Source organism: Budorcas taxicolor, chromosome 7, assembly GCF_023091745.1.
Source record: "Budorcas taxicolor isolate Tak-1 chromosome 7, Takin1.1, whole genome shotgun sequence".
NCBI classification, from domain to species: Eukaryota; Metazoa; Chordata; class Mammalia; order Artiodactyla; family Bovidae; genus Budorcas; species Budorcas taxicolor.
In genome coordinates this window covers 79,838,431-79,861,395 of record NC_068916.1, presented here as the reverse complement: position 1 = coordinate 79,861,395, position 22,965 = coordinate 79,838,431, and the positions used below count along the sequence as shown (strand labels likewise).

At 48.4% G+C, this 22,965-nt stretch overlaps 1 protein-coding gene across 1 annotated transcript in view; it reads right to left on the bottom strand.

The window, feature by feature from the left end:
* WWC1 (WW and C2 domain containing 1) overlaps positions 1-22,965 on the bottom strand; it is a 154,533-nt gene that overhangs the window by 8,129 nt on the left and 123,439 nt on the right. Inside the window, exons 13-19 of the mRNA XM_052643593.1 lie at positions 22,724-22,804; positions 21,987-22,073; positions 20,977-21,169; positions 15,144-15,296; positions 14,319-14,410; positions 6,375-6,480; positions 4,911-5,075 (exon numbers count right to left, since the gene is read on the bottom strand). Of these exons, the coding sequence (XP_052499553.1) occupies positions 4,911-5,075; positions 6,375-6,480; positions 14,319-14,410; positions 15,144-15,296; positions 20,977-21,169; positions 21,987-22,073; positions 22,724-22,804 (877 nt within the window). The remainder of the gene's footprint in view (positions 1-4,910; positions 5,076-6,374; positions 6,481-14,318; positions 14,411-15,143; positions 15,297-20,976; positions 21,170-21,986; positions 22,074-22,723; positions 22,805-22,965) is intronic.

Genomic DNA, 22,965 nt, shown 5'->3' with positions numbered 1-22,965 from the left:
GGGTATCATTTCAGAAGGGGGCTTTATTCTGCATTGTTTCGATCCACAAGTGGCACTCCAGAATATATGTCATACCAACTAGAAATACGTGTCAGGACGATTGATGCTTAAGTCATAGTTGTTTGTGTGTTAAAGACCATGTTATAAAAGAGTGATGAAAGTTACCTTAAGTCCTTGAATTTAACTTTTTCTTAAAGATGTTTTAGTGCATTTGATCTCAGACATGGTAGAGAATATTGCTGCCTTTTTGTTTTCTCCATTAGAGGGAGATTGAGGAGCAGAGAGGCGAAATAACTGGAAGTCAGAGGGGTCTACTTGAAAATGAGAATTTTGGAAGAACTGTATCCTTCGGGTCAAAGTGAGCGAACCGACACGTGTGACAGTGCTGCTGGTAAGTACGTAGGTGTCAGAGACACAGGGCTTGTGGGGAGCTGTGGAGAGTATAACACACTGTCCCCACCCCTCATGACTTAAAAGTCCAGTGGAAGCCCAAGCCCAGGAAGCTCACCAGGTGATGCAGACTGTGCTGAGGACCAAAGAGGGGACACCTGGCAGAGGGCTCTTGATGTGGCATCAGGCCAGGAGAAGGGATTGACTGTGCTCACAACAAAGTGCCCTGACTCGAGGCATCTATGAAATGGGATTAACGCCACTTGCCTTGCAGGGCTGTTTGTGAGATTAGATGACACAGGAAAAACAGGGAATTTTTTTTGTGGGGGTGTGTGTGTGGTGCTAACCTAATTAGCATATGAAACTCCATCCTCTTATGACTCTCAGTAGGAGACAAGCCCACCTTCCACTCATGAGGCAAAAGTACCAGAGTCTTGCTTTCATGGCCTCCCTTGCAGCTAGAAGCCGGCACAGGACTCAACTATGAGAGTTAAATGCAACAGCCCTGGTCTTTGAGTCACAGCCTGGTCAGCTGGACCAAATCTCGGTCGCTGGGCCTCCTGGACTCAGCCAGGCCATTCTCTTCCGTTCCGTGTTCATTGGTGGGTTGGTTGCATCTGCGTTTGTTGGTTTCTCAGGGAGAAGCAGCCATCAGTGGTGAGCAGTGGCGGCAGCAGCAGCTGGAGCTTTCCTGGCCTCCTGCAGTGTCAGGAGTCTGGTGGGGGTGTCAGTGCTGAACCCCAAAGGCAGCTGCAGGGCCAGCTGGGGCCGTGGTATACAGCAGCACTGTGTCCTCGCCTGTCCTTATGGTGTGATTCTGGCTGTGGTCTGGCCCGCCTTGTTCCTGCCCGATTTCTGAGGTTGCTTCTACAGCCTTCTAATGAATCTGTGAACTACTCACTTTCCTGTTTAAACATTTCTTCCCCACATATACTGCTCCCGGTCTGTTTCTGCTGCTTGCTGTGAAGAACCCTGACCAGTATAGGACTTGGTACTCGAGTGGAGCGCTATAAACCACAGGCTGGAAGACAGGGAGCTGGCTGTGTATTGGAGGTAGAAGGGGGCACAGCACAGACACATATTCCCTGCTGGGAATTTGAGAATAGATTTTGTGGGTGAGAAACAGAGGGATACATTATTGTTACCTGTTGAATCTCAAGAGACAGACTGCACACCCCTATAGAGTTTTAAGGGAAATGACAGGAAAAAAAAATTCAGGATGTTGTACCATTGGCTACTTCCTGCAGCCTTAAGTGAGAATCTACCAGAAACAGATAAGCTTGGGCTGAAGTGTAGTCAGAAAGCAAAAGAAGAAAAAATACACATCTTTGCCAATAAAGGCCCTTTTTGCCTGTGGCAGGTGATCCATGCAGACTGGGAATTTCTTTACCTTCAAGCCCTGAGGTTGGAGACTGGTCCAGGTAATAAAATGTGGGACAGGCTCAGCTTAGTGCTGCTGCTGCTGCTGCTGCTGCTAAATTGCTTCAGTCATGTCCGACCCTGTGCGACCCCATAGACAGCAGCCCACCAGGCTCCCCTGTCCCTGGGATTCTCCAGGCAAGAACACTGGAGTGGGTTGCCATTTCCTTCTCCAATGCATGAAAGTGAAAATTGAAAGTGAAGTCGTTCAGTCGTGTCCGACCCTGTGCGACCCCATGGACTGCAGCCCTCCAGGCTCCTCCATCCATGGGACTCTCCAGGCAAGAGTACTGGAGTGGGGTGCCATTGCCTTCTCCACAGCATAGTGCTAGTTGTGTTAAAAATGCTTGAATGTTAAAAATGGGACTGGACCTCTTTGTTATCAGGAATGCCAGTTCTGGAAAAGGCCATTTAAAGTGAATCCATTTACATAGGAGACCAGAATTCTATAGTAAACTTTGGGGGGTAAAAGTTTGAGTTTTTAGTTGGAAAAGAGTAACACTTTTCAAAAGTTTTATATTTCATATCTTCCATTTGACAAAATTACAACTGCATTCTAAATCCTGATGACAAAGGATAAATCAAACATTCATTTCTTTTGCTGTGATTTTTTCCAACAAGTAACATCCTTCATTTTGTGTTTGATTTCCACTGCACGTTCATAAAGGCGGTAATTTTGCCAAAGACAGATTATCCATTATCCTGAGGGCTTTTCTAAATCCTTCAAGTTATTCACATTTGAAACATGGATTGGGTTTTTCTCTTCCTCAGCTGTGAGCTGGGATTAAGCAGGATTCTTCCCTTGTGGTTCAGGAAGTCCCTTGCATTAAAATCACACTCAGTGACTGCAGGAAACCCTGTACCTTTTGCAAGATACACAACTATATTACATGTGTACTCACACTTTCTTTTCAGATGTTTACAAGCTTAAACATTAAGTAGAGACGACACAGAGAGGAGAGGTTTACGTTATTTCTGGGAGGTACTGCAGGGAATGTTTTGGGGTGGCCACTAATTTGAAAAGTAGCTGGTGCATTTGTAAAATTGTCACGTTATGAAAAAATTAACTTTACTACTACTGGCTTAGCAGTAAAGAATCCACCAGCAATGCAGGAGACGCAGGAGATGCAGGTTCGATCCCTGGCTTGGGAAGATCCCCTGGAGAAGGAAATGGCAACCCACTCTAGTATTCTTGCCTGGAGAATCCCATGGATAGAGGAACATGCAAATAATTGGACACAACCAGGTAACTGAGCACACACACACACACACTCAAGCTTATAACTGGAAGCCTTGGATACCAGATATTAGATGCTGAATCCCCCCATAGCCCCTCCCTCTATAACAATAGACAAGTGGATGTCAGGTTGATGAGGTGGGGCGGGTTCCAGGGACCTCTCCTGCACAACTTACTGGAACACAAGACAGGAAGGTTCTGTTTATTATTCTAGTTATTGCTTGCTCATTTTGTACGGTTAGAGATAAGGAAGGATGTCAACATGTCATATGAACTTCAAAACAACGTCTTGGTTCTATAGCCCCAGCAATTGGCCCCTCAGATGGGGGTCACGGATAGAAGGCAAGGGAATCCGGAAGCCAAGACCACCGCACGGCTTCTAAATCTTCCATGGCCTGCAAGAGCAGGTCGGCAAGTCAAATAGGTTAAAGAGGGCCAGGTGGAGGCCACAGTGAACTTGAAAAGGCCCGCCAGTCCCTCCTCTGAGGGCAGTGGCCCCCACTGTGGAGCTCCAGCCACTCATCACTGTGACAGAACGTGTAGCCCTTGGGCCAGACAGTCTCCCGTCCCCCTCCCAGAGAAACTGGAGTTTTAAGTGAAATGGCTGCATTTAAAATTATAGTTTTAATTGAATTTCTTAAGTTTTCAATGGTAGCCAAAAAGTTCAATGAACAAAAGCTCCTAAACCCATGGCTAAGTAATCCAGGGCTGTTGCTATTTTGCAGCCTCAGGCTGCATGCTGCCAATGCCCTGGAGGGGGAGGAACTGTCCGTCAGGGAAGGTGAAAGTCAGTCTGATCTCAGCAAGGGGTGCAGAAGGGCAGGGCCGGGCGTAAACAGTGGAGAGTTGGTTGGAATTATAAACAGTTCCAAATAGGAAAAGGAGTATATCAAGGCTGTATATTGTCACCCTGCTCATTTAACTTCTATGCAGAGTACATCATGAGAAATGCTGGGCTGGAGGAAGCACAAGCTGGAATCAAGATTGCCGAGAGAAATACCAATAACCTCAGATATGCAGATGACACCACCCTTATGGCAGAAAGTGAAGAGGAGCTAAAAAGCCTCTTGATGAAAGTGAAAGAGGAGAGTGAAAAAGTTGGCTTAAAGCTCAACATTCAGAAAACGAAGATCATGGCATCCGGTCCCATCACTTCATGGGAAATAGATGGGGAAACAGTGGAAACAGTGTCAGACTTTATCACTGGGAAAGACCCTGATTCTGGGAAAGATTGAAGGCAGGAGGAGAAGGGAACGACAGAGAATGAGATGTTTGGATGGCATCACTGACTCAATGGACATGAGTTTGGGTAAACTCCGGGAGTTGGTGATGGACAGGGAGGCCTGACATGCTGGAGTCCATGGGGTTGCAAAGAGTTGGACACGACTGAGCGACTGAACTGATAAACAGCCTTGGCTGCGAATTTCCTGGTTGCCTAGTGGTTAGAACTCTGCACTCTCACAGCAGGGAGCATGGGTTCAGTCCCTGCTTGGGGAACTGAGATCCCATGTGCCATGTGGTTGGGCAAGTAAGTAAATATATATACATGTTATCTTTATATAATAAGCAAGTAAATAAATAAATATATATATATTATAGGTAAGTAAACAGACACACACATATATAAAAGCGTTGGCCATGTACTGGTTACTGAGCCTTTCCCATGCTTTAGCCAATTCAGTCCTTAGAGCAACCCCATAGACTTAGTCTATTAATTCCATAAAGAAACAGGTGTAACATGCCAAGAATGACTGACAACAGGGGCGGGACCAGGACTTAGACCCAGAACCGTGCGAGGCCCAGGGCTCTCAGCTGCAGAGCGAGAAGCGGATACTCTAGGGAGGACGGCTGTGCGGCTGCTTACCCGGCACACGTACTGGCTCTGGGGGCCTGGGGAGAAGGTCTTGGAGCGGATGATGGTGCTCCCTCGAAGAAACGGCCCCGGGGAGGGCGTGCCCACCCGCCGGTCCTTGGGCCGCACCACCGTGGGAGATGGGGCTGGGGTCTCTGTGTTGGTCTCCTTGTCCACCTAAGGAAGAAGTCACACCTGTGAGGCTGGGAGAATCCAGAGTCTCAGCCACACACCCTGAGACTCACAAGGTGGACACTGAGGCTGCTCCCCACTCCGATCACCTCACCCCTGGCCCTCAGACACAGCAGGGGGCTTCCACGGACCCAGCCCGGCAAGCATGGCACCCGAGGCCCTGCATGCCAGCCCCCAGTCCTCCCTGATACCTGTGCTTGGGGCCAGTGGGAGAGACTTAGTCCCCTAACAAGCTCACATAAGCAGTAGAGGTACCTCAGGCACGGATGTCCTGGGCCTCACACCCTCAAGAATAATGTGCCAACCATATTTTGACAAAGCCACACCCAAGGCTTCCATCCCCTTAGCCAAGAACTGCAGATGTTTTCTTGGAGTTATGGAAGCAACTAGCAAACCTCGTTTTTTAAAAACTAGGTGATCAGCTTTTCTATTGTCCTTTCACAGTAATTACCAGTAGAGATCAACAAATAAAAACACCCAAATGAAAAGCCTTGGTTAGCCTAAACAGTGCCTTTGTGTGCTTTTGGAAAAGGCACCCCTTTTGGCTGGAGAAACTGCAGCAAGATTTCTTCTTGGTGTGGAGTAGATAGAAGGCAGGCCCAGATTCTTTTCCAATACCCCTACCTCCCCCGACCCTGCCTGGCGGCCAGGCACCTTTGTGCAGTGTGCAACCTGTGCCTCCACCCCTGTGCACTACACGCCCAGAAGTCCCACAGGTGAAAGAATACGGGGATCTCTCTCTACGGAGCATGAAGCCTCTTACAACATGTCACCCGAGTGCAGCAGGGGAGCAGAAGGTGACAGTGACTCGACTAGACCCCCTTTCCTACTGCCCTTCAGGTAGACCCAAATGGAGAAATCCATGCTTTGAAATCCACCCATCTGCAAGGTTGGCATTACTGCACCCATTTTAGAGATGAGAAAGCCAAGGCTGGAGAGGGATGAGGTCATTGGTCTAAGGCGACATAGCTAGGTAGGAGCAGAGGAAGTGAATCCAGGCCAGCTGACTGCACAGCCTGGGGTCTGCCCAGAGAATTGGGAACCACAGAGGGTGGGAGAGATGAGAGGGTCAATCAACTCCTCCTGATTTTCTGTCACTGAAATGACTCCAATTCCAGGCAGGGACACCCCTACACAACCTTCTGCAGGTTACCCCATTCTGAAAGCCTGTCCCCTGATGCTAGGGCATGAGACTTAGCCCCGAGACTTTTCTGACTGCCTGGGTTCAATAATTAAGGATTATTTCCCCCAAAACAGCCCTTCCCATGTCCTAGCCCTCCCTACCTTTATCGCTGGGCACCCGTCCATGTCAGGGGAGGCTTCCTCTTCCCCTTCCTCCTCCTCCTCTTCCTCTTCGGCCTCGTTCTCGCTTGTCCCCTCCTCATACCTCCTGTGATGACAAGACACTTTGATTACCCACAGCACCCATTCTCATCTGCTCACGTGCCTTTAAGTGCATCCAGGGCAGGGCTTCCAAGCATTTTCTGGATTGAGGACACTTTAAAAAAAAAAAAATCAATTTTAATGAGGTATATTTACATATAACAAAGTGCATTTCCTATAAGGTTTGATGAGTTTTGACCACTGTGTTCCCCTATGTAACCATTACCACACTCAAGAAAAAGAATGTTCCATTATCTTGAAAATTTCCCTTATATGCTTTCCCAGTTAATCTCCCCCCACCCTCAGCTCATCATTGATCAGCTTTTCATGACTAAAGATTAAATCTGATCTTTCTTGTGTTTCTTAGAAATGGAATCAGATGATATATGCTCTTTTGTCTCTGGCTTCATTCTCTCAGCATCACATTTGGCGCATAGTATCAATAATTTACTCCTTATTGTCAAGTCATCTTCCATTGGATGGATGGACCACAGTTTGCTCATCAGGTGATAAACATATGGATTGCTTCCATTTCTTAGAAATTATGAATAAAGCTTCTGTAGATATTCACCTACAACTCTGTGTAGAAATAGGATTTCATTTGTCTTAAGACACTGGATTAGTTTGCTGCTGCTGCTAAGTCGCTTCAGTCATGTCCGACTCTGTGCGACCCCAGAGACGGCAGCCCACCAGGCTCTGCCGTCCCTGGGATTCTGCAGGCAAGAACACTGGAGTGGGTTGCCATTTCCTTCTCCAATGCATGAAAGTGAAAAGTGAAAGTGAAGTCACTTAGTCGTGTCCAACTCTTCGCGACCTCATGGACTGCAGCCCAACAGGCTCCTCTGTCCATGGGATTTTCCAGGCAAGAGTACTGGAGTGGGGTGCCACTGCCTTCTCCGGGATTAGTTTGCTAGGGCTGCCATAACACAATATCATAGACTGGGTGGTTTTAACAACAGAAATTTATTTCCCACGGTCCTGGAGGCTAGTAAAAGTCAAGATCAAGGTGCGGGCAGGCTGGTGACTTGTAGACGGCCACCTTCATGCTGGGTCCCCATGTGGTCTTCCCTCTGCGTCTGCGTCCCCGGTGTTCCTGTGTGTGTCCCAATGTCCTCTTATGAGGACGCCAGCCATATTGGACTAAGGCCCACCCTAACTTTAACAGACTTGTGTTAACTTAATCAGCTCTGAAGACCCTGTCCTCAAAAACAGTCACATTCTCATGCATGGTCAGAGCTTCAGTATCTGTAATTTTGGGTGAGACATAATTCAGACCATAAGATATGTATACACACTCAGGAGCAGAACTGCTGGGTCAGGCAATAAGTGGTGAACTGGTTTACCCACATGGCTATATCATGTTATGTTTCCACAATAATGTTATGGGAATTCTGGTTCCTCACCTGTACTTGGTAACATCCATCTTTAAATTTAGTCATTCACCTGATGAATACTCATATCTATTGTGGTTTTAATTGTACTTTCCTGTCGAGAATTTCATTGACCATTCAGATTTTCTTTTGCAAGGTTTCCATTAGAATTTTTAGCCCATTTGAAAAATGGGTTGTCTTTTTATTACTGAGTTGCAAGAGTTCATTATATATTCTAGATAGGAATCCTTTGCAAATATTTTCTCCAAGTCTGTGGCTTGCCTTTCCTCTTCTAAATGGTGTCTTTCAAAGGACAGAAGCTTTTGATTGTGACAAAGTCCAATTTATCCCTTTTCCTCTTTAACGCTTTGTGCTTTTTATGTTGTACCTAAGAAGTCTTCGCAAAGAATTTCTCTTGTACTTTCTTTTAAAGGATTTTTAGTTTTAGCTTTTATGTTTAATACTATGATCCATTTCAGATTAGTTTTTGTCCATGGCACCTAACATTTATTTTTTTCTGTATGGATATCCAATGGGGTTACAGCATCATTTGTTAAAGAGACTTTATTCCTGGTGATACTCTTCATAATTATCCTTTCCCCTCAGACTCTGAGCCTCAAAAGAGTTGGTGTGACAAATGGATGGCATTTATTAATTAGTAATTTATCTCCATTCCCATCTTTACTTTTCAAAGACATACATAACCGCCAGGCTTCTGATCAGCTTGAGGCAGTATTTCCATACAGAGCTGAAGGAACTTCAGCCAAAAGCAGAGAGTCTGACATCTCGTTAGCTGGCTCAGTGAGACTGTGGATAAACACAAAATCTCCCTTAGGATTTTCCCAACAGGGAAAACAGATCTTGGCTCTCCACCTTCCCCTGTGCTGAAAACCTCCCTGGCACTTAGACGGGGACTCTCGCTGCGGAAGGGCCTCTTCTTTCCCTCCTCTGCCTCTTGATCCACTCATGAAAGAGCCACTAAACATGGATACCAGAGGCTTCCCTGGTGGCTCAGAGGGTAATGCAGGAGACGTGGGTTCCATCCCTGGGTCGGGAAGACTCTCTGGAGAAGGGAATGGCAACGCACTCCAGTATTCTTGCCTGGAGAATCCCATGGGCAGAGGAGCCTGGCAGGCTACAGTCCATAGGGCCTCAGAGAGTCAGACACGACTGAGCAGCTAACACTTTCACTTTTCAAACATGGCCTCGATGACCTCCGGGTGCCATGCTGAGGCCCTTCGACAACACCGACAGCCCCTCTTGTCTCAGAGAGTGAGTAGGCCTCCTCAGGGTCACAGGCCACTCAGCGGTGCAGCCAGGTTCCCGCTTCATGAAGTGCTCAACTGCTCGGGAAGTCTCTTCTTTGTGACTAAGAAGCTGATCGACGTATTTTCCGGGAAAGGGGGGGAAAAAAAAACAACAACCCTCAATTGTAAAGAGAAAAATAATTAGACACATCTTTTCACCCTTGGGAAAAGTGGCCAAAAATCCATAAAAATTTAAAAATATGTATTTGATATTTGTAATATGTATTTGATATCAAGTGAGGGTTTGGGAAAAAGGTGTATCCCTGTGGGGAGTGTTAATTAGAGCAGCCAATGAATACTGTGAAGTCAGTTTAGCAGTACCTGCTAGAAAAAAAACAGGTACATGTTCTTGATTAAATACTGTTTGATTATATTGTATCAGAGAGGACGTAGCTTTAGGGGCACTCTCAGTCACTGCTGGTGGGAGCATTTACAATCCTGTTTGAGAAGGATGCTGCAGGACCTCGTAAAATATAAACCACACATGCCCTGGGACCCAGCAAGGCCACTTCTCAACCATTGTCCTAGACAAATACACGTAAGCTCCCAAGGAGGTAAATACAAGGGTTTTCACTCTAGCACTGTGATTATATTCTCCCGCATGCACGTGTGTCCGACTCTCTGCGACCTTATAGACTGTAGCCTGCTCTCTGCGACCTTCTGGACTGTAGCCTGCCAGCTCCTCTGTCCATAGGATTTATCAGGCAAGAATACTGGAGCAGGTTGCCATGTCCTCCTCCTCCAGGGGATCTTCGGACCCAGGGATCAAACCCTCATCTCCTGCAGCTCCTGCATTGCAGGCGGATTCTTCACCGGCGAGCCACCGGGGAAGCCCCTATATTCTCCTACGTTTTCTAATCCTCTGAGAGTTTTGTTTTGTTTCTGGATCTTAAAAAAAGATCAAGTCTTCTGATTATACGCATTAAAGAAACCTGAACAAATGAAAGGAGGGAACAACAGCAGCATCCTCCACTGGGCCTTGGGTGCGGAGGGAGGAGAGGAGATGAGAACAGAGGACCAGTCTGCGGAGCCCTCCGCTCCAGAGCTGAACGGGCAAAGCAGAGCTAGTTAACATTCCAAGACCAAAAGAAGCCTCTAGTGTGGGGGAGGCGGCTGCAGACGGAGCCACCCCACTACCACAGCAGCTCGGGGGGCGGGGGGGACTCCCAGCCCTCGTTATAAGTCAGTGTCTCGGGAAGTTTGAATGGCTAAGGGTGGGGAGAGAGGGGGCCACAAAGGGTGAGAGAACAGAAGGTGGTTGCTAGGAGACAGTGTGAAAGCCTCAACACAAGCTTGGAATTTGGTGAAAAACCACTGATCTTGTGCCAGGGTTTTGGAAGACAGGTCCTGGGCCGATTTCCGGCATTGGGACCTTTGCAGAGTGTCAGAGGGAGGGGAAGAGAGGGAGAGAGAAAGGGGAAGAGGGAGAGAGAGAGAAGAGGGAGGGGAAGAGATGGAGAAGAGAAAGGTAGGGGAGGGAGGAGGAGGAAGGGGAGGAAGGAGAGAGGCAGTGGGGAGACAGGAGGAAGCAGGGAGGGAGGGGAGGGAAGGAGAGTGGGGAGCGGACAGGGGGGTGGGACAGAGAAGAAGAGAAACTGAGACAGTTGAGAGAGAACCCTAAAGCAAACGAACATACAAGAATTCAGGAACCTGGCCCTATTCTTCATCACAGGGAGGAAGAGTCAAGGACAACAGGAAGAGAGGAGTCAGCCTAGGGGCCAAAGCCTGTTTCTGGACAGTCCAAGGTCCAGGCTGTGAATGGTTTTTATATTTTTAAATGGCTGGGGAAAAAAAAAATTAAAAAGAGGGTGATATTTCACGACACGAGCAAATGATGTGAAATTCTAGTTTCCGTGTCCGTAAATGAAGGTGCAAGGACAGAGGCATGGTCGGCTGGTGTGTGTACTGCCTGTGATTACTGTCACACCACGATGGCAGACTTGAGTGGATGCAACAGAACCTGCCTGGCCCCTGCCTGGCCCGCGTAGCAGACATTTACCATCTGGCCCTTTCCAGAAAGCACCTGCTGACCCCTGAAGCAAAAGGTATTAAGGAGAGACTTCTTGTCAGACCAAACATAGAATTTAGGGCTCTAACAGAAGAGTCACTGTGTGCTGTCTGTGGGTCAGGGTCTGTTTTAAGGGCTAACCATGCATAATTTTCAGAGTCTACAAAATACCCCATGTACAATGGCTATTTCTTAAATCTCTATGTCACAGATGGAGAAACTGGGTTTGGAGCTTGGTTCTCAGCCCAGGCTTCACCTTAGAATTACCTAGGATGCTTCCCCCCCCCACCCCAAATTAATTTGTTTTTGACTGCCCTGGGTCTTTGTTGCTGTGCATGGGCTTTCTCTAGTTGTGGCAAGCAAGGGCTACTCTTCGTTTCAGTTCATGGGCTTCTCAATGTGGTGGCTTCTCTTGTTGAGGAGCATAGCTTCTAGGTGTGCAAGTTTCAGTAGTTGCAACTTGTGGGCTCAGAGAGCAGGTTCGGTACTTGTGGCGCCCAGGCCCAGTTGCTCTGGGGCATGAGGAATCTTCCCACACTAGGGATTGAACCCATGTCCCCTGCATTGGCAGGTGGAATCTTAACCACAGGATGCTTTAAATGTACTGATGCTTAGGCCTCACCCAGACCTAGGATCCCACAAGGAGCTGGCTGAGTGAGATTCTGTGAATTCACATCTGTCTAGATTCAGAGCACATGCACTTAAGCACAAATGGCAAGGTTCCGAGGCTGTGCTCATTTCCGAGATGGGATTTGCTTTCTCCCTTTCCAGCTGGTACTTAAGCTGTGTTCCTCCTCCATTTCCTGGTAAGAATCCCTATTGTCTCTTGCGTGTCTGCTACAAGCTTTCCACTTTCACTTCTTCAGTGGCTGATCCTTCAGTCTCTTCTGATGATCCTTCACAGTCAGTGTGACGTCCCCACGTTTGAGCCAAGGATCAGACAGGGTCAGAACGACTTGTGGCTCTCTTGAGTAACAGTGGCTGCTCTTGAGGGGGCGGGCAGTGACCGGAGGAAATGTGGTGTGCGCTTCCAGAGAGCTGGTGATGCTCCTCAGTTTGGACCCGTGGGTAATAGTTTGGCTTCTGAAAATTCACTGAGCCGGACACACACACCAGCTTTTCTGAATGTGCATGATGTTGCAATAAAAAGTTAAAATATGCGTTGCCTAAGGTTATACCAAAAAAGATAAAGCTACGGTTTGAACCCTAGTCTACATCACTGTTTCCTAAAGTGTGTGATGAGACCTTCTGTGGGGAGACAAGGGACTAAAGTTTCTGATCACACAGTGGAAAAGCTGTGTCCTGTCCACTTCTCCTTCAGACTTGGTTACATCAACAAGGACGTCTCTCTTGGGCAGTAGCATGTCTTTAACATTGCTGACACATGGACCTTCTTTAAAATTTTTGCTGGAGTGTAGTTGCTTTACAATTTCGTGTTGATTTCCACTGTACAGCAAAGTGTATCAGCTATTGCTGTTCAGTCACCTTGTCGTGTCTGACTCTCTGCCACCCCACAGACTGCAGCCAGATCTCCTTCCCACTGAGGTCACCAGAGAGCACCGAGTAGAGTCCCCTGAGCTATACATTAGGCTCCCGTTAGTTATCCACTCTATACACAGTAGAGTATATATGTCAACCCCAATCTCCCAGTTCATCCCCCCATCCCTTCCCTCCTTGGTATCCTTGCATTTGTTCTCTACGCCTGTGTCTATACAGATGAACTTATTTGCAAAGCAGAAATAGAGACACAGAAGTAGAGGAGGTATGACCCTCCTTTTTAACAGTAGGAGAGATCTTAGTCTTAGAACCTTGGCAAGCAATATATCCAGGTAGATTTTAACATTCTTGTTGTATTTTTATTACATTTAATCTTCCACAGTTATCTTCTAAGGCAGGCTTGGCTCATGACCTACTCAGTATCCACTCCTACATTCTTCCTTAATGACAGAATCCTGAATTTTATACCAACTAAGACACCTCATTTCCCAGCTTCCTTTAGCTACTGGGTAGGCCAAGTACCTAAGCTCAGCCCATGAAAAGCAGGTGGAAATTGCTGGGTGGGACTTTCAGGAATGCTCGTTGGTTTAAAGGCACTCATGTAGACTCTGTTGTCTTTCCTCTTTCTGATGCCTGCCTGATGGCTGGTGACTCTGCAGCCATTCTGTGCTTAGCAGCCTTGATGATGGAGGTCACACAGTAAGGACAGCAAAACAGAATAAGAAAAAGAGCCTGGGTTCCCAATAACATCATGGGGCTGACAGATGAGCCTTGGATTGCCTTTTCCCAAATCTTCTTTTTTAAGTAACAAAGAAGTAAAATTCTATCTTGTTTAAGCTTGTTATTTCTGCTCCCTATTCCTAGCTGCTGCTGCTACTAAGTCACTTCAGTCGTGTCCGACTCTGTGCGACCCCAGAGACGGCAGCCCACCAGGCTCCCCCGTCCCTGGGATTCTCCAGGCAAGAACCCTGGAGTGGGTTGCTATTTCCTTCTCCAATTGCAATTCCTTACTGAGGAATTTTCAATTTATGGCAAATTATACTTATTTCCACTTCCCTTTTGGCTCAGCTGGTAAGGGACCTGCTTGCATGCAAGAGACCCCAGTTTGATTCCTGGGTCGGAAAGATCCGCTGGAGAAGGGATAGGCTACCCACTCCAATATTCTTGGGCTTCCTTGTGGCTCAGCTTGTAAAGAATCTGCCTGCAATGTGGAAGACCTGGGTTCGATCCCTGGTTTGGGAAGATCCCCTGGAGACTACCCACTCCAGTATTCTGGCCTGGAGAATTCCATGCACTGTATAGTCCATGGGGTCGCAAAGAGTCAGACACGACTGAGCAACTTTCACTTTCATGCTTATTTCCACTTCTAGTAATATAAAGCTTCTTAGGAATTTTTCTAAACCAAAATAAACGTAAGTGCATCACAATAAACACTAACATGTGAACCAGTATGAATAATTGCTAGAACATAAAATCACAAACTGGGAAGGGACTTGGGAAACACCGTACCAGGCTATATACTGCCTTGTTGCCTATAGAGACCCATTGAGAGAGGATCTTCGTTTTCACAGGGAACACGTCTCTTGGTTGCCCTGGTGTCTGGGGATCTCATCCCTGGGCTCAGGTCCAAGCCAGGTCAGTTCCCAGGGGCACCCTCACTTACCAGGTGTCTTCTAGGGTCTGCGTGCTGCTCCTTTCCTCCTGCCTCTTCTCCAGCTCCACGGCTGTCTGTTCCAACAGAGCAGACACAGCATCCTGCAGAGACAAAGGCCGATGAGTCCTCTGTGCAAGGCAGGCAGAGCCCCACCTGGCAGGAATCAGACCCTATCACCCTCCCAGTGAACGGACGGTAAAACTGAAGACCAGAGTGGGCAAGCATCTTGCCATAAGTTTACACCAACTGGAAATATGGTCCCTAGTTCTTCTAACTGGCAGTTCTACTGAAAATAGCCTCTGTATACATGGACAAAATTTGGAAGATGAGGTTAGTGCTTGCATGAGACGGAATTACAGGTCTACAGCTGCAAGGAGACCATCAAGTAGTCAGGGAGACTGTCCCACTGAGTGGTGTCCACACTGAGAAAGCCTCTGTGACTTCAAGAAGCCGTTTAATGTCTCTGAGACTCGGTTTCTTCTCTAATAATTACTCCACCTCTGATGTCCATGCTTCCCTGCTGGCCCAGAGGGTACAACAATCTGCCTGCAATGCAGGAGACCCTGGTTCAGGCCCTGGGTTGGGAAGATTCCCCTGGAGAAGGGAATGGCAACCCACTTCAGTATTCTTCCTGGAGAATCCCATGGACAGAGGAGCCTGGCAGGCTACAGTCCGTGGAGTCGCACAGAGTCGAACGGTGAGTGACTGAGTGACTCACACATACACACACCCCTCTGATGTCCAGCCATCTCCAACTCTGGGAGAGGCTTTCCTTCCAGCCGACCAGGTGCTGCCTTTTATAGGAGAAGGATGCAAAGCTGTGGTCCAGCTCACCGTGCTTTCAGGCCCTGGGATGGCGGCCATGGCTCCTGCTGGTTTGGGCTCCCGGCTCTGTTTCTTCAAGTATTTGTAGCTCAGGAGGTTGTACCAGCGAGTCGACCTCTCGCCGGACCGGCAGACCTCAGCCAGGCTGATCTGAGCGCCTCCCTGTGGAGGATGGGAAAAAAGCAGAAGCAGGGAGTGACAAGGTATTCTGGGGAAAGTAGATAAAACACCACTCCAGGTGAGATAGAAGCTTTCTGGGAGGAAGAAATGGCTGGGTATTGTTTTCTAATAACTCACTCATTCACTGACTTATTTGTTCACCGAGTTGTATAGGTTAAGATCTATCTAGATATTAATTTTAAGGATGGGTTCTCTGATGGCTCAGATGGTAAAAAATCTGCCTCTAATGGGGGGAGACCCAGGTTCGAACTCTGGGTTGGGAAGATCCCCTGGAGAAGGGAGTGAGCATCCATTCCAGTACTCTGCCTGGAGAATCCCCATGGACAGAGGAACCTGGTGGGCTATAGTCCATAGGGTCGCAAAAGAGTCAGACAGGACTGAGTGACTAACACTGTTCTTTCATGGGTTGTTTAGAGATTAACTCTTTATCAGATATACAACTTGCAAATATTTTCTTCCATTCAGTAGGTTGCCTTTTCACTTTACTGGTGAAAACGAAAGTTCTGCTGTGCAGAAGCGTTTTAGTTTGAGGTAGTTGCATGTGTTGTTGTTTGCTTTTGGTGTTAGAGTTGAGAAAGATAATCGCCAAGACTGATGTAAAACAACTCAAAGCTCTAGCAACAGCAGACTGGGAGAATAAACTGTAACCTATATTTGTAGTTATTCCATAGCTATGTACAGAAAATAAGGAAGATTTCTAGGCACTGATGTAGAGAGTTGTCCAACAAGATCCAGTCTAATTCCAATAAGATACAGTCTACAGCAGCCACGAAATTACAAGACTCTTGCTCCTTGGAATAAAAGCTATCAACAAACCTAGACAGCATATTAAAAAGCAGAGAGATTACTTCGCCGACAAAGGTCCATATGGTCAAAGCTATGGTTTTTCCAGTAGTCATGTATGGATGTGAGAGTTGGACCATAAAGAAGGCTGAGTGCTGAAGAACTGATACTTTTGAACTGTGGTATTGGAGAAGACTCTTGAGAATCCCTTGGACTGCAAGGAGATCCAACCAGTCAATGGTAAAGGAAATCAATCCTGAATATTCATTGGAAGGACTGATGCTGAAGCTCCAATACTGTGGCCACCTAATGTGAAGAGCCGACTCATTACAAAAGACCCTGAAGCTGGGAAAGGTTGAAGGCAAGAGGCGAAGGGGATGGCAGAGGACAGGATGGTTGGATGGCATCACTGACTCAATGGATACGGGTTTGAGCAAGCGCCACGAGATGGTGAGGGACAGAGAGGCCTGGCGTGCTGCAGTCCGTGGGGTCGCAAAGAGTCGGACACGACTGAGTGACTGAACAACAACAACAACTACTTGGGGCTGGCTCACAGGTGTGAATGGTCTGCCTCAGTAAACTGGATGCACTTTGACAGCACCAACGCATTCATTCAATCATTTATTTGATGCACACACATTTGCCCAGTTGCCTCTATGTGTCAGACACTGTTCTGGGTGTTGGGAACACAGCGGGATTTAAGGCAGAGAAAAATCCCTGCCCTCCTCAGTTTATATTCCAGTCTGGGGGAATCAGATAATCAGTAAGTAACTTCTATATTGTGTCTCATAGAGTCTAAGATGCCATCAATTATAGAGTGTACTATTATTTCATGTATCACTAAGAAAGAAAAATAGTTACCAATTAGAAGATGACCTGACAGCTAGTACACACTGCATCTTGATTTCAGAGATGATAAAAATGTGAAAATAACTTGCACCCTAATACCTACGATATGGAGAAATATTAGGTGATATAAAGTGCTCCAGAGAAGGTGATACAGGCAAAGTGCAGAGGTGGGGATAAGAGGGTGGAGGGGGCAATGTGGCTTTACGTAGGGTGGAAGGAAGTCCTCACGGAGAAGGTGACATCTGGGTCAAGAACAGAATGAGGCGAGAGAGTGACTTTTGCCCATCAATATCCAGGAGAAAAGAATTACATTCGAAAAGGATGGCAGTGAGAAAGGCCAGAGAAGAGGGTGTGGGGTGTATTCAAGGGGCACAGGGGGGCTGGAGGAAGAGTCTCGGGGATCAAATCCAAGAGATGGCAAGGAGAAGACCTCAGAGGACCTGGGGAGAGCAGGCAAAGGCCCAGGTGTTGACTCTGGCTGGAGACAAGCCTTCCTAAGGATTTAAGGAGAGAACTGGATGGACTCATCTGCGATTTAATAGGATCACCCTGGTGACTGTGTTGGAAAGAGATGAAGGGCGGCAAGAACAGAAGCAGAGAGACCCGGGAGGGGATTCTGCAACTATCAGGTGAGAGATGGTGGTGGTCAGGAGCATGGGAGAAGTGGCTGGAATCTGGAGATCTTCTGAAGGCAGAGCTAGGAGTTCCTGAAGGACTGAACATGAGGCACAAGAGGAAGAAAGGGGTCCAAGACAACCCTGTGGTCTCTGGCTTGGGCAGTGGATGAATGAATGGGGTTGCATTCAGCTGAGACAGTGAAGACATGGAAGGAAAGCTCAGGAGTGTGCTGTGGACACGTGATTGGTGATGCTGACTGGATATGCCAGAAAAGATGGAAGAGACAGCGGACATACAGCACTGAGATGAGTGGGGAGGCCCAGGACGGCGCTATTACATGGAACGGTGTTTGAAAGTCGGGATAGGACAAGATCAGTGAAGCAGTGCATGCAAGTAGAAAAGGGGAGGAGAGCAAGGCCTGAGCCCTGGGGCCTTCAGACGGGGAGAGGTCAGGAAAATGAGCAAGAATCCACAGAGCAGACAGACAGAGACGCCAGTGATGGGAGAAGGCGGCCAAGAGAGCGAGCGGTCCAGGAAGCCAAGTCAGGGCAAAGGATGTCGAAGAAGATGGAGTGAGCAACTGAGCCAAACGCTGCAGACAGGCCAAGAGACACGAGGATGGAGAGAGCTGGCCACTGGATTTAGCAACGAGGAGGCCCCCGATGACCTTGATGAACACATTTTTGGTGGAACGATGAGGGCCAGAGCCCACGTTGGTCTGAGATGCAGAGAAAACACACACACCTCGTTGATGTGTTGCTACAGAGAAAACAGAAGTAATGTAGTTGCTGGAGGAAGAAATGGGGTAAAAAAAAAATTTTTTTTTACAACATGGGATTAATACAGCATATATATGGAGAGGTATATTGAGAAGTTCGATCTAGTGGAGGAGGGGAAACTGGAGACAGAGAACAGAGCAGAAGGGTGAGGGCTGGCATGATGACCTTGAGCGAGGATGGCCACGGATGGGAGTGCAGAGGGCCCACCCTGAGCTCTGGGAGGAACCACAGAGCCTGCAAAAGACGGGGCAGGGGCAGCTGTGGGGGCTCTCTTCTGGTTCCTTCTACTGTTCCAGGATTGGGTATAAAGCAAGGGCCTCAGCAGAGGGACAGTAAGGGTGAGGAGAAAGGAGAGGATGAGAATTTGGTGCTGTGTGTGTTTTCTCCAATTGCATGGGCAGACAGGAGGGGACAGTTCACTTTGACAGAGCTAGGCTTTTGCCAAGTGTGGATGGCAAAGTGAAAAAAGGAGCAAGGGAGGGTTATAATGGTTAGCTCTGGGGTATGAGTGGGCCTGGGCAGTGGGCTGCCTTTACAGAAGCTGCACAGTTGAAGGGTGAGCAATCAGCACCTGCCTGGAAAGCCTGTGACCCTGAGATACCACCATAAAGTGACTGTGGAACTGCTGCCCATGATATCGGGGAGGGCAAGACACATATTCCATCCAAACCCATAATCCAGTAGGGCAGTGTGATGGCTCCCAGGTAGCACAGCGGTAAAGACCCATCTGCCAATGCAGGAGACACCGGCTCAATACCTGGGTTGGTAAGAGCCCCTAGAGGAGGAAACGGCCACCCACTCCAGTATTCTTGCCTGGGAAATTCCACGAACAGAGGAGCCTACAGTCCATGGGGTCGAAGAGTTGTACTTGACTGAACAACTGATCACACACACAGTGTGATGGCGACATAAGGAAGTTGGAATCTGTGTTCAAATCCAGACTTCTCTACCTACTTACTGGATGACCTGAGCTGGTTAATCAGCCTTTCTGGGCCTTGATTCCTTACCTGCCAAATGGACCTAATGCTAATATTGCTTCCCTGTTGTGAGGATTAAATGAGATACTGCACTCAAAGTTCTTAGTCCAGAACTAGACACACAGACGCCGCTCAGGATGAGTACTACTGTCCTTGCCCAGCTGGTTACGTGGCTCAAAACAGACCGGGGTGCCACCAACTCAGCAGTGCGGGGAGGCAGCATGTGGCAGCCGACAGCCCTTCCTCCATGCGTCTCCCTTCCATGCCTCCTCCAGCCACTGAAACACAACAGCCTGACACTCCACGTCCCCACGGGACATGGGAGACGGAGGCTCCGGTTGGCCATGGATGGAGACAAGCCACGCTGGGATGAGCACTTTGGCTGCTGCCATGGCAACCAGCAATGGCCAGACTTCAATTAGGAAGGAGGAATAAAAGGCCTCCAATTAGGAGGATAAAACAGGGTTGAGTCTCTTCTCATTTAGGAATGCTCAGGACTGAGGAAACGCTTCACTGGAGGAGCCTGGATTTTTTTTTTGTATATAATTTATATTCTATCCTTTAGAATAGAACTTAATATTATAGAAATAAATAAAGATGTATATTTTTGGGCGTACCACGCATCTTGCAGACCCCTGTTCCCCAGTCAGGGATTGAACCTGGGTCATGGCAGTGAAAGTCCAGAACCCTAACCAGTAGGCGACCAGGGGATTTCTTGGAGGCTGGATTAGGAAAAGCTTTCTGCTCCATCCTTCAGCAACACCCATTCTGGTTACCAAATCCTTGAGTCACCATCTCATGTATTGGGTTCCTCCAGGGAGCACTGTGCTGACCCAGAGAAAACTCCAGGGTCTGACATGAGTGGACCTGCCTGCATTCTAACTCTGTTCTGACCTTGAGAAAGTTCTTTGTGCCTCAGTTTCCCCACTGGTATAATAGTATGGTACCTAGTTTATAAGATTTGTAGGGAAGATCAACAGAAATAATACAAGTATGAAGTTCAGTTCAGAGCCTACCATATAAACTGCATCCAATTCATACAAGCTGTTTCATTACTGCCAGTAATAATAACAACAATATAAATGGCAACGAAGCTGTTATGAATCCCAGCTGAGCAGGAAGGTGATGGGAACTGATTTCCAGTGAGAACCAGTGTGTGCAGACACTTCATTTCTTTACATCCTTGCTACAGGGACCAGCAGCACCAGCATCGCCTGTGAGCTTGAGAGAAATACAGAATCTTGCTGCCCAGACTTGATGCATCAGAATCTGCATTTTAACCAGGTAACTTGTGTGCACTTGAAAGTTCGAGGGGCACTGGTTGAGCGCTTCATTCAGTCTCCAGAGAACCACCTATGAAGTACTCAGGGTTAGCTGGTTTTACAGATAAGGAAACTGAGACAATTAAAGCATCTCAGGCCACATGGTGGGGAAGGCAGGTGGCTCAGCTTCAGGCACAAGGAAGGGATGAGGCCCCGCAATTCCATAGCAGATAAAGGAGCTCCCTGCTCTCTCTCTCCCCTGCTCCCAATAAGTCTACCTAGAACCCACGAAGAGCTGGGCTGGTACAAGCTGTGTTTGCCTCAAGCCTTTTCCCTGAAGTGCAAAGGTGGATCAAGAAGGACAGAAGCCTGGACAGACAGATAGAGCTCTCACCAGGCACTCCTCCAGGTGGCACCTTTCGGTGGTACAGACGTCAACTCTTAAGGTCTTTTGGTGTAGGGCTGGGTAGGACATGGACACCCAGAACACCTCGTTGAACACCAGGGTGTCCGCGGCATCCAGGGGCCGGGTCCGGAAGAGGCAGGTGGTGCTCTCGGAGCACGGAAGGATAGCCGCTCGGATGTTCCTAGAGGGGCAGGCACGCACGACAGCCGGGGTCAGGTCGGCCCGGGTTGGGGGCTCAGGCCTTAGGCTACACAGCTGCTGCAAATCCCCCAGGAAGCCACAGAGGACAAGAGTTTGTTATTTCCCCAGTCGCTGTGTCCAATCTCGTCTGCCTTCTGTTTTGCCTGCTTTCGGGCCTGCCTTCCTCCTTCCCACATGTCACGCCCCAGGCGCTGGCCGGGTACAGACCACAGAGACAGAAGCTCATACTGCTGCCCTCAAGGCCTACGGTCTAGCAAAGGAGGGGCATGGAGGCAGATGAGCTCAATGAAACAGAAACCCGTCTGTACCAGGCAGAGCCGAGAGGCAAACAGTGCAGGTCTCTGCTGTATTATTAGCTGTAGAGTTAACACCCATCACAACCTGCCCACGGAATCATGCTGATGGGAATTGGCTCCTGAGAAAGGCAGGCCCGGCTCTTTCTGCACGAAACACTAGCGCTTAGAGCAGACAAAAGGGGCCGTGACATCCTCCTTCACCAGGCTTTAAGTTCACAAGGACAGGGGTTTGCTCACCACCCCATTCTTAGTGCTGGCACCTGGTCGGGGCTCAGGACACACATGGAAAGCTGTCTGGGGCTCTCCTCTTTAGACTGAGCGTGTCTGCCACCCTGCCTGCATCCATGCTCGTGGCCCTGACCGCGCCTCATGGTCACCTGCACTAACCACCCACAGTGGTCTAGGGGGCCCGTGGTCAGAGCAGGGCAGAAAGGAGAGTGTCCCCTGGGATGGACGCAGAGGGCGAGAGGATGATACACAGTCCATCAGCTACACACTCACACTTTCTGGTCTTGCTGCAGCAACAAAGCAGAAAGGTTGCTCAGCTGGATGATGAATATTGCAAACTGCTTATTCTTCTCATCATACCTGAAATGAAAAGGGGGCATACAGAGCACCTGTTGGTAACACATTTATTTCTCTCTCCCTTAATTATCACGGACGGAGCTGCTGACGGCTCTGGGACCGTGGTGAGCTGGAGATCACTGACCCAGTGTTTGCCACCTTGCAGGGACACAGGTCCAGAGCTGTCAGTCTGATTTTTTAAAGGGAAGCCAGAGGTTGTGTAAAATTTCCTGAGAGCTAAATGTAGGCAATGAAATCCTATTTAAAAATAATCAAGACCATTCCCCATCAAGAGATGAACAACAACAGGAAATCTAGGCTGTAGCCCCCGAGGGGTTGACTTCAGTCCAGATGAGATGATAAGAAAAAAGCTGTAGTAACGATGATGATCAAACACACCAAGAGGCAGGCGGTCTCCGTCCCTGCCCGGCTTGGCCCCTGCCCAGCTCAGTGACACTGAGCAAGGTACAGTCTTCAAACCCTGTTTTTTTCTCGTTTGTGAAATGGGGAGCTGGGAGGCATAGAAAGAGACCCCCACCTTTAGTTAGGAGCCCACAGCTGTCAGCGGGGCCTGCTGGTTCTGGAGGAGGGTAAATGCTGGACACACTGCAGAAGGGGGAGGAGGGGACCCAGTGCAGACCACACCCCTCTGCCCCGCCCTCCCTGCCACTTACTTCAGGGCGATCTGAACCCGGGTGGCACCCACTGCTTCTGATTCATCACTGTCGAAAGCAGCGGCTTCCGAGACACCCAGCCTGGAAGGCAACACAGGGAAGACAAGAGAGGGTCAGGCTGGTCTGCAGTGACCTGGGGCCAAAGTCATTTTGCAGAGACAGGGTTCTCTCTGGGAGGGAGCAGCATTCTCGAGGAGGAAGGCTTGGGTCTGCTGAGCCTCCCTGTGGACCCTGCCCACAGA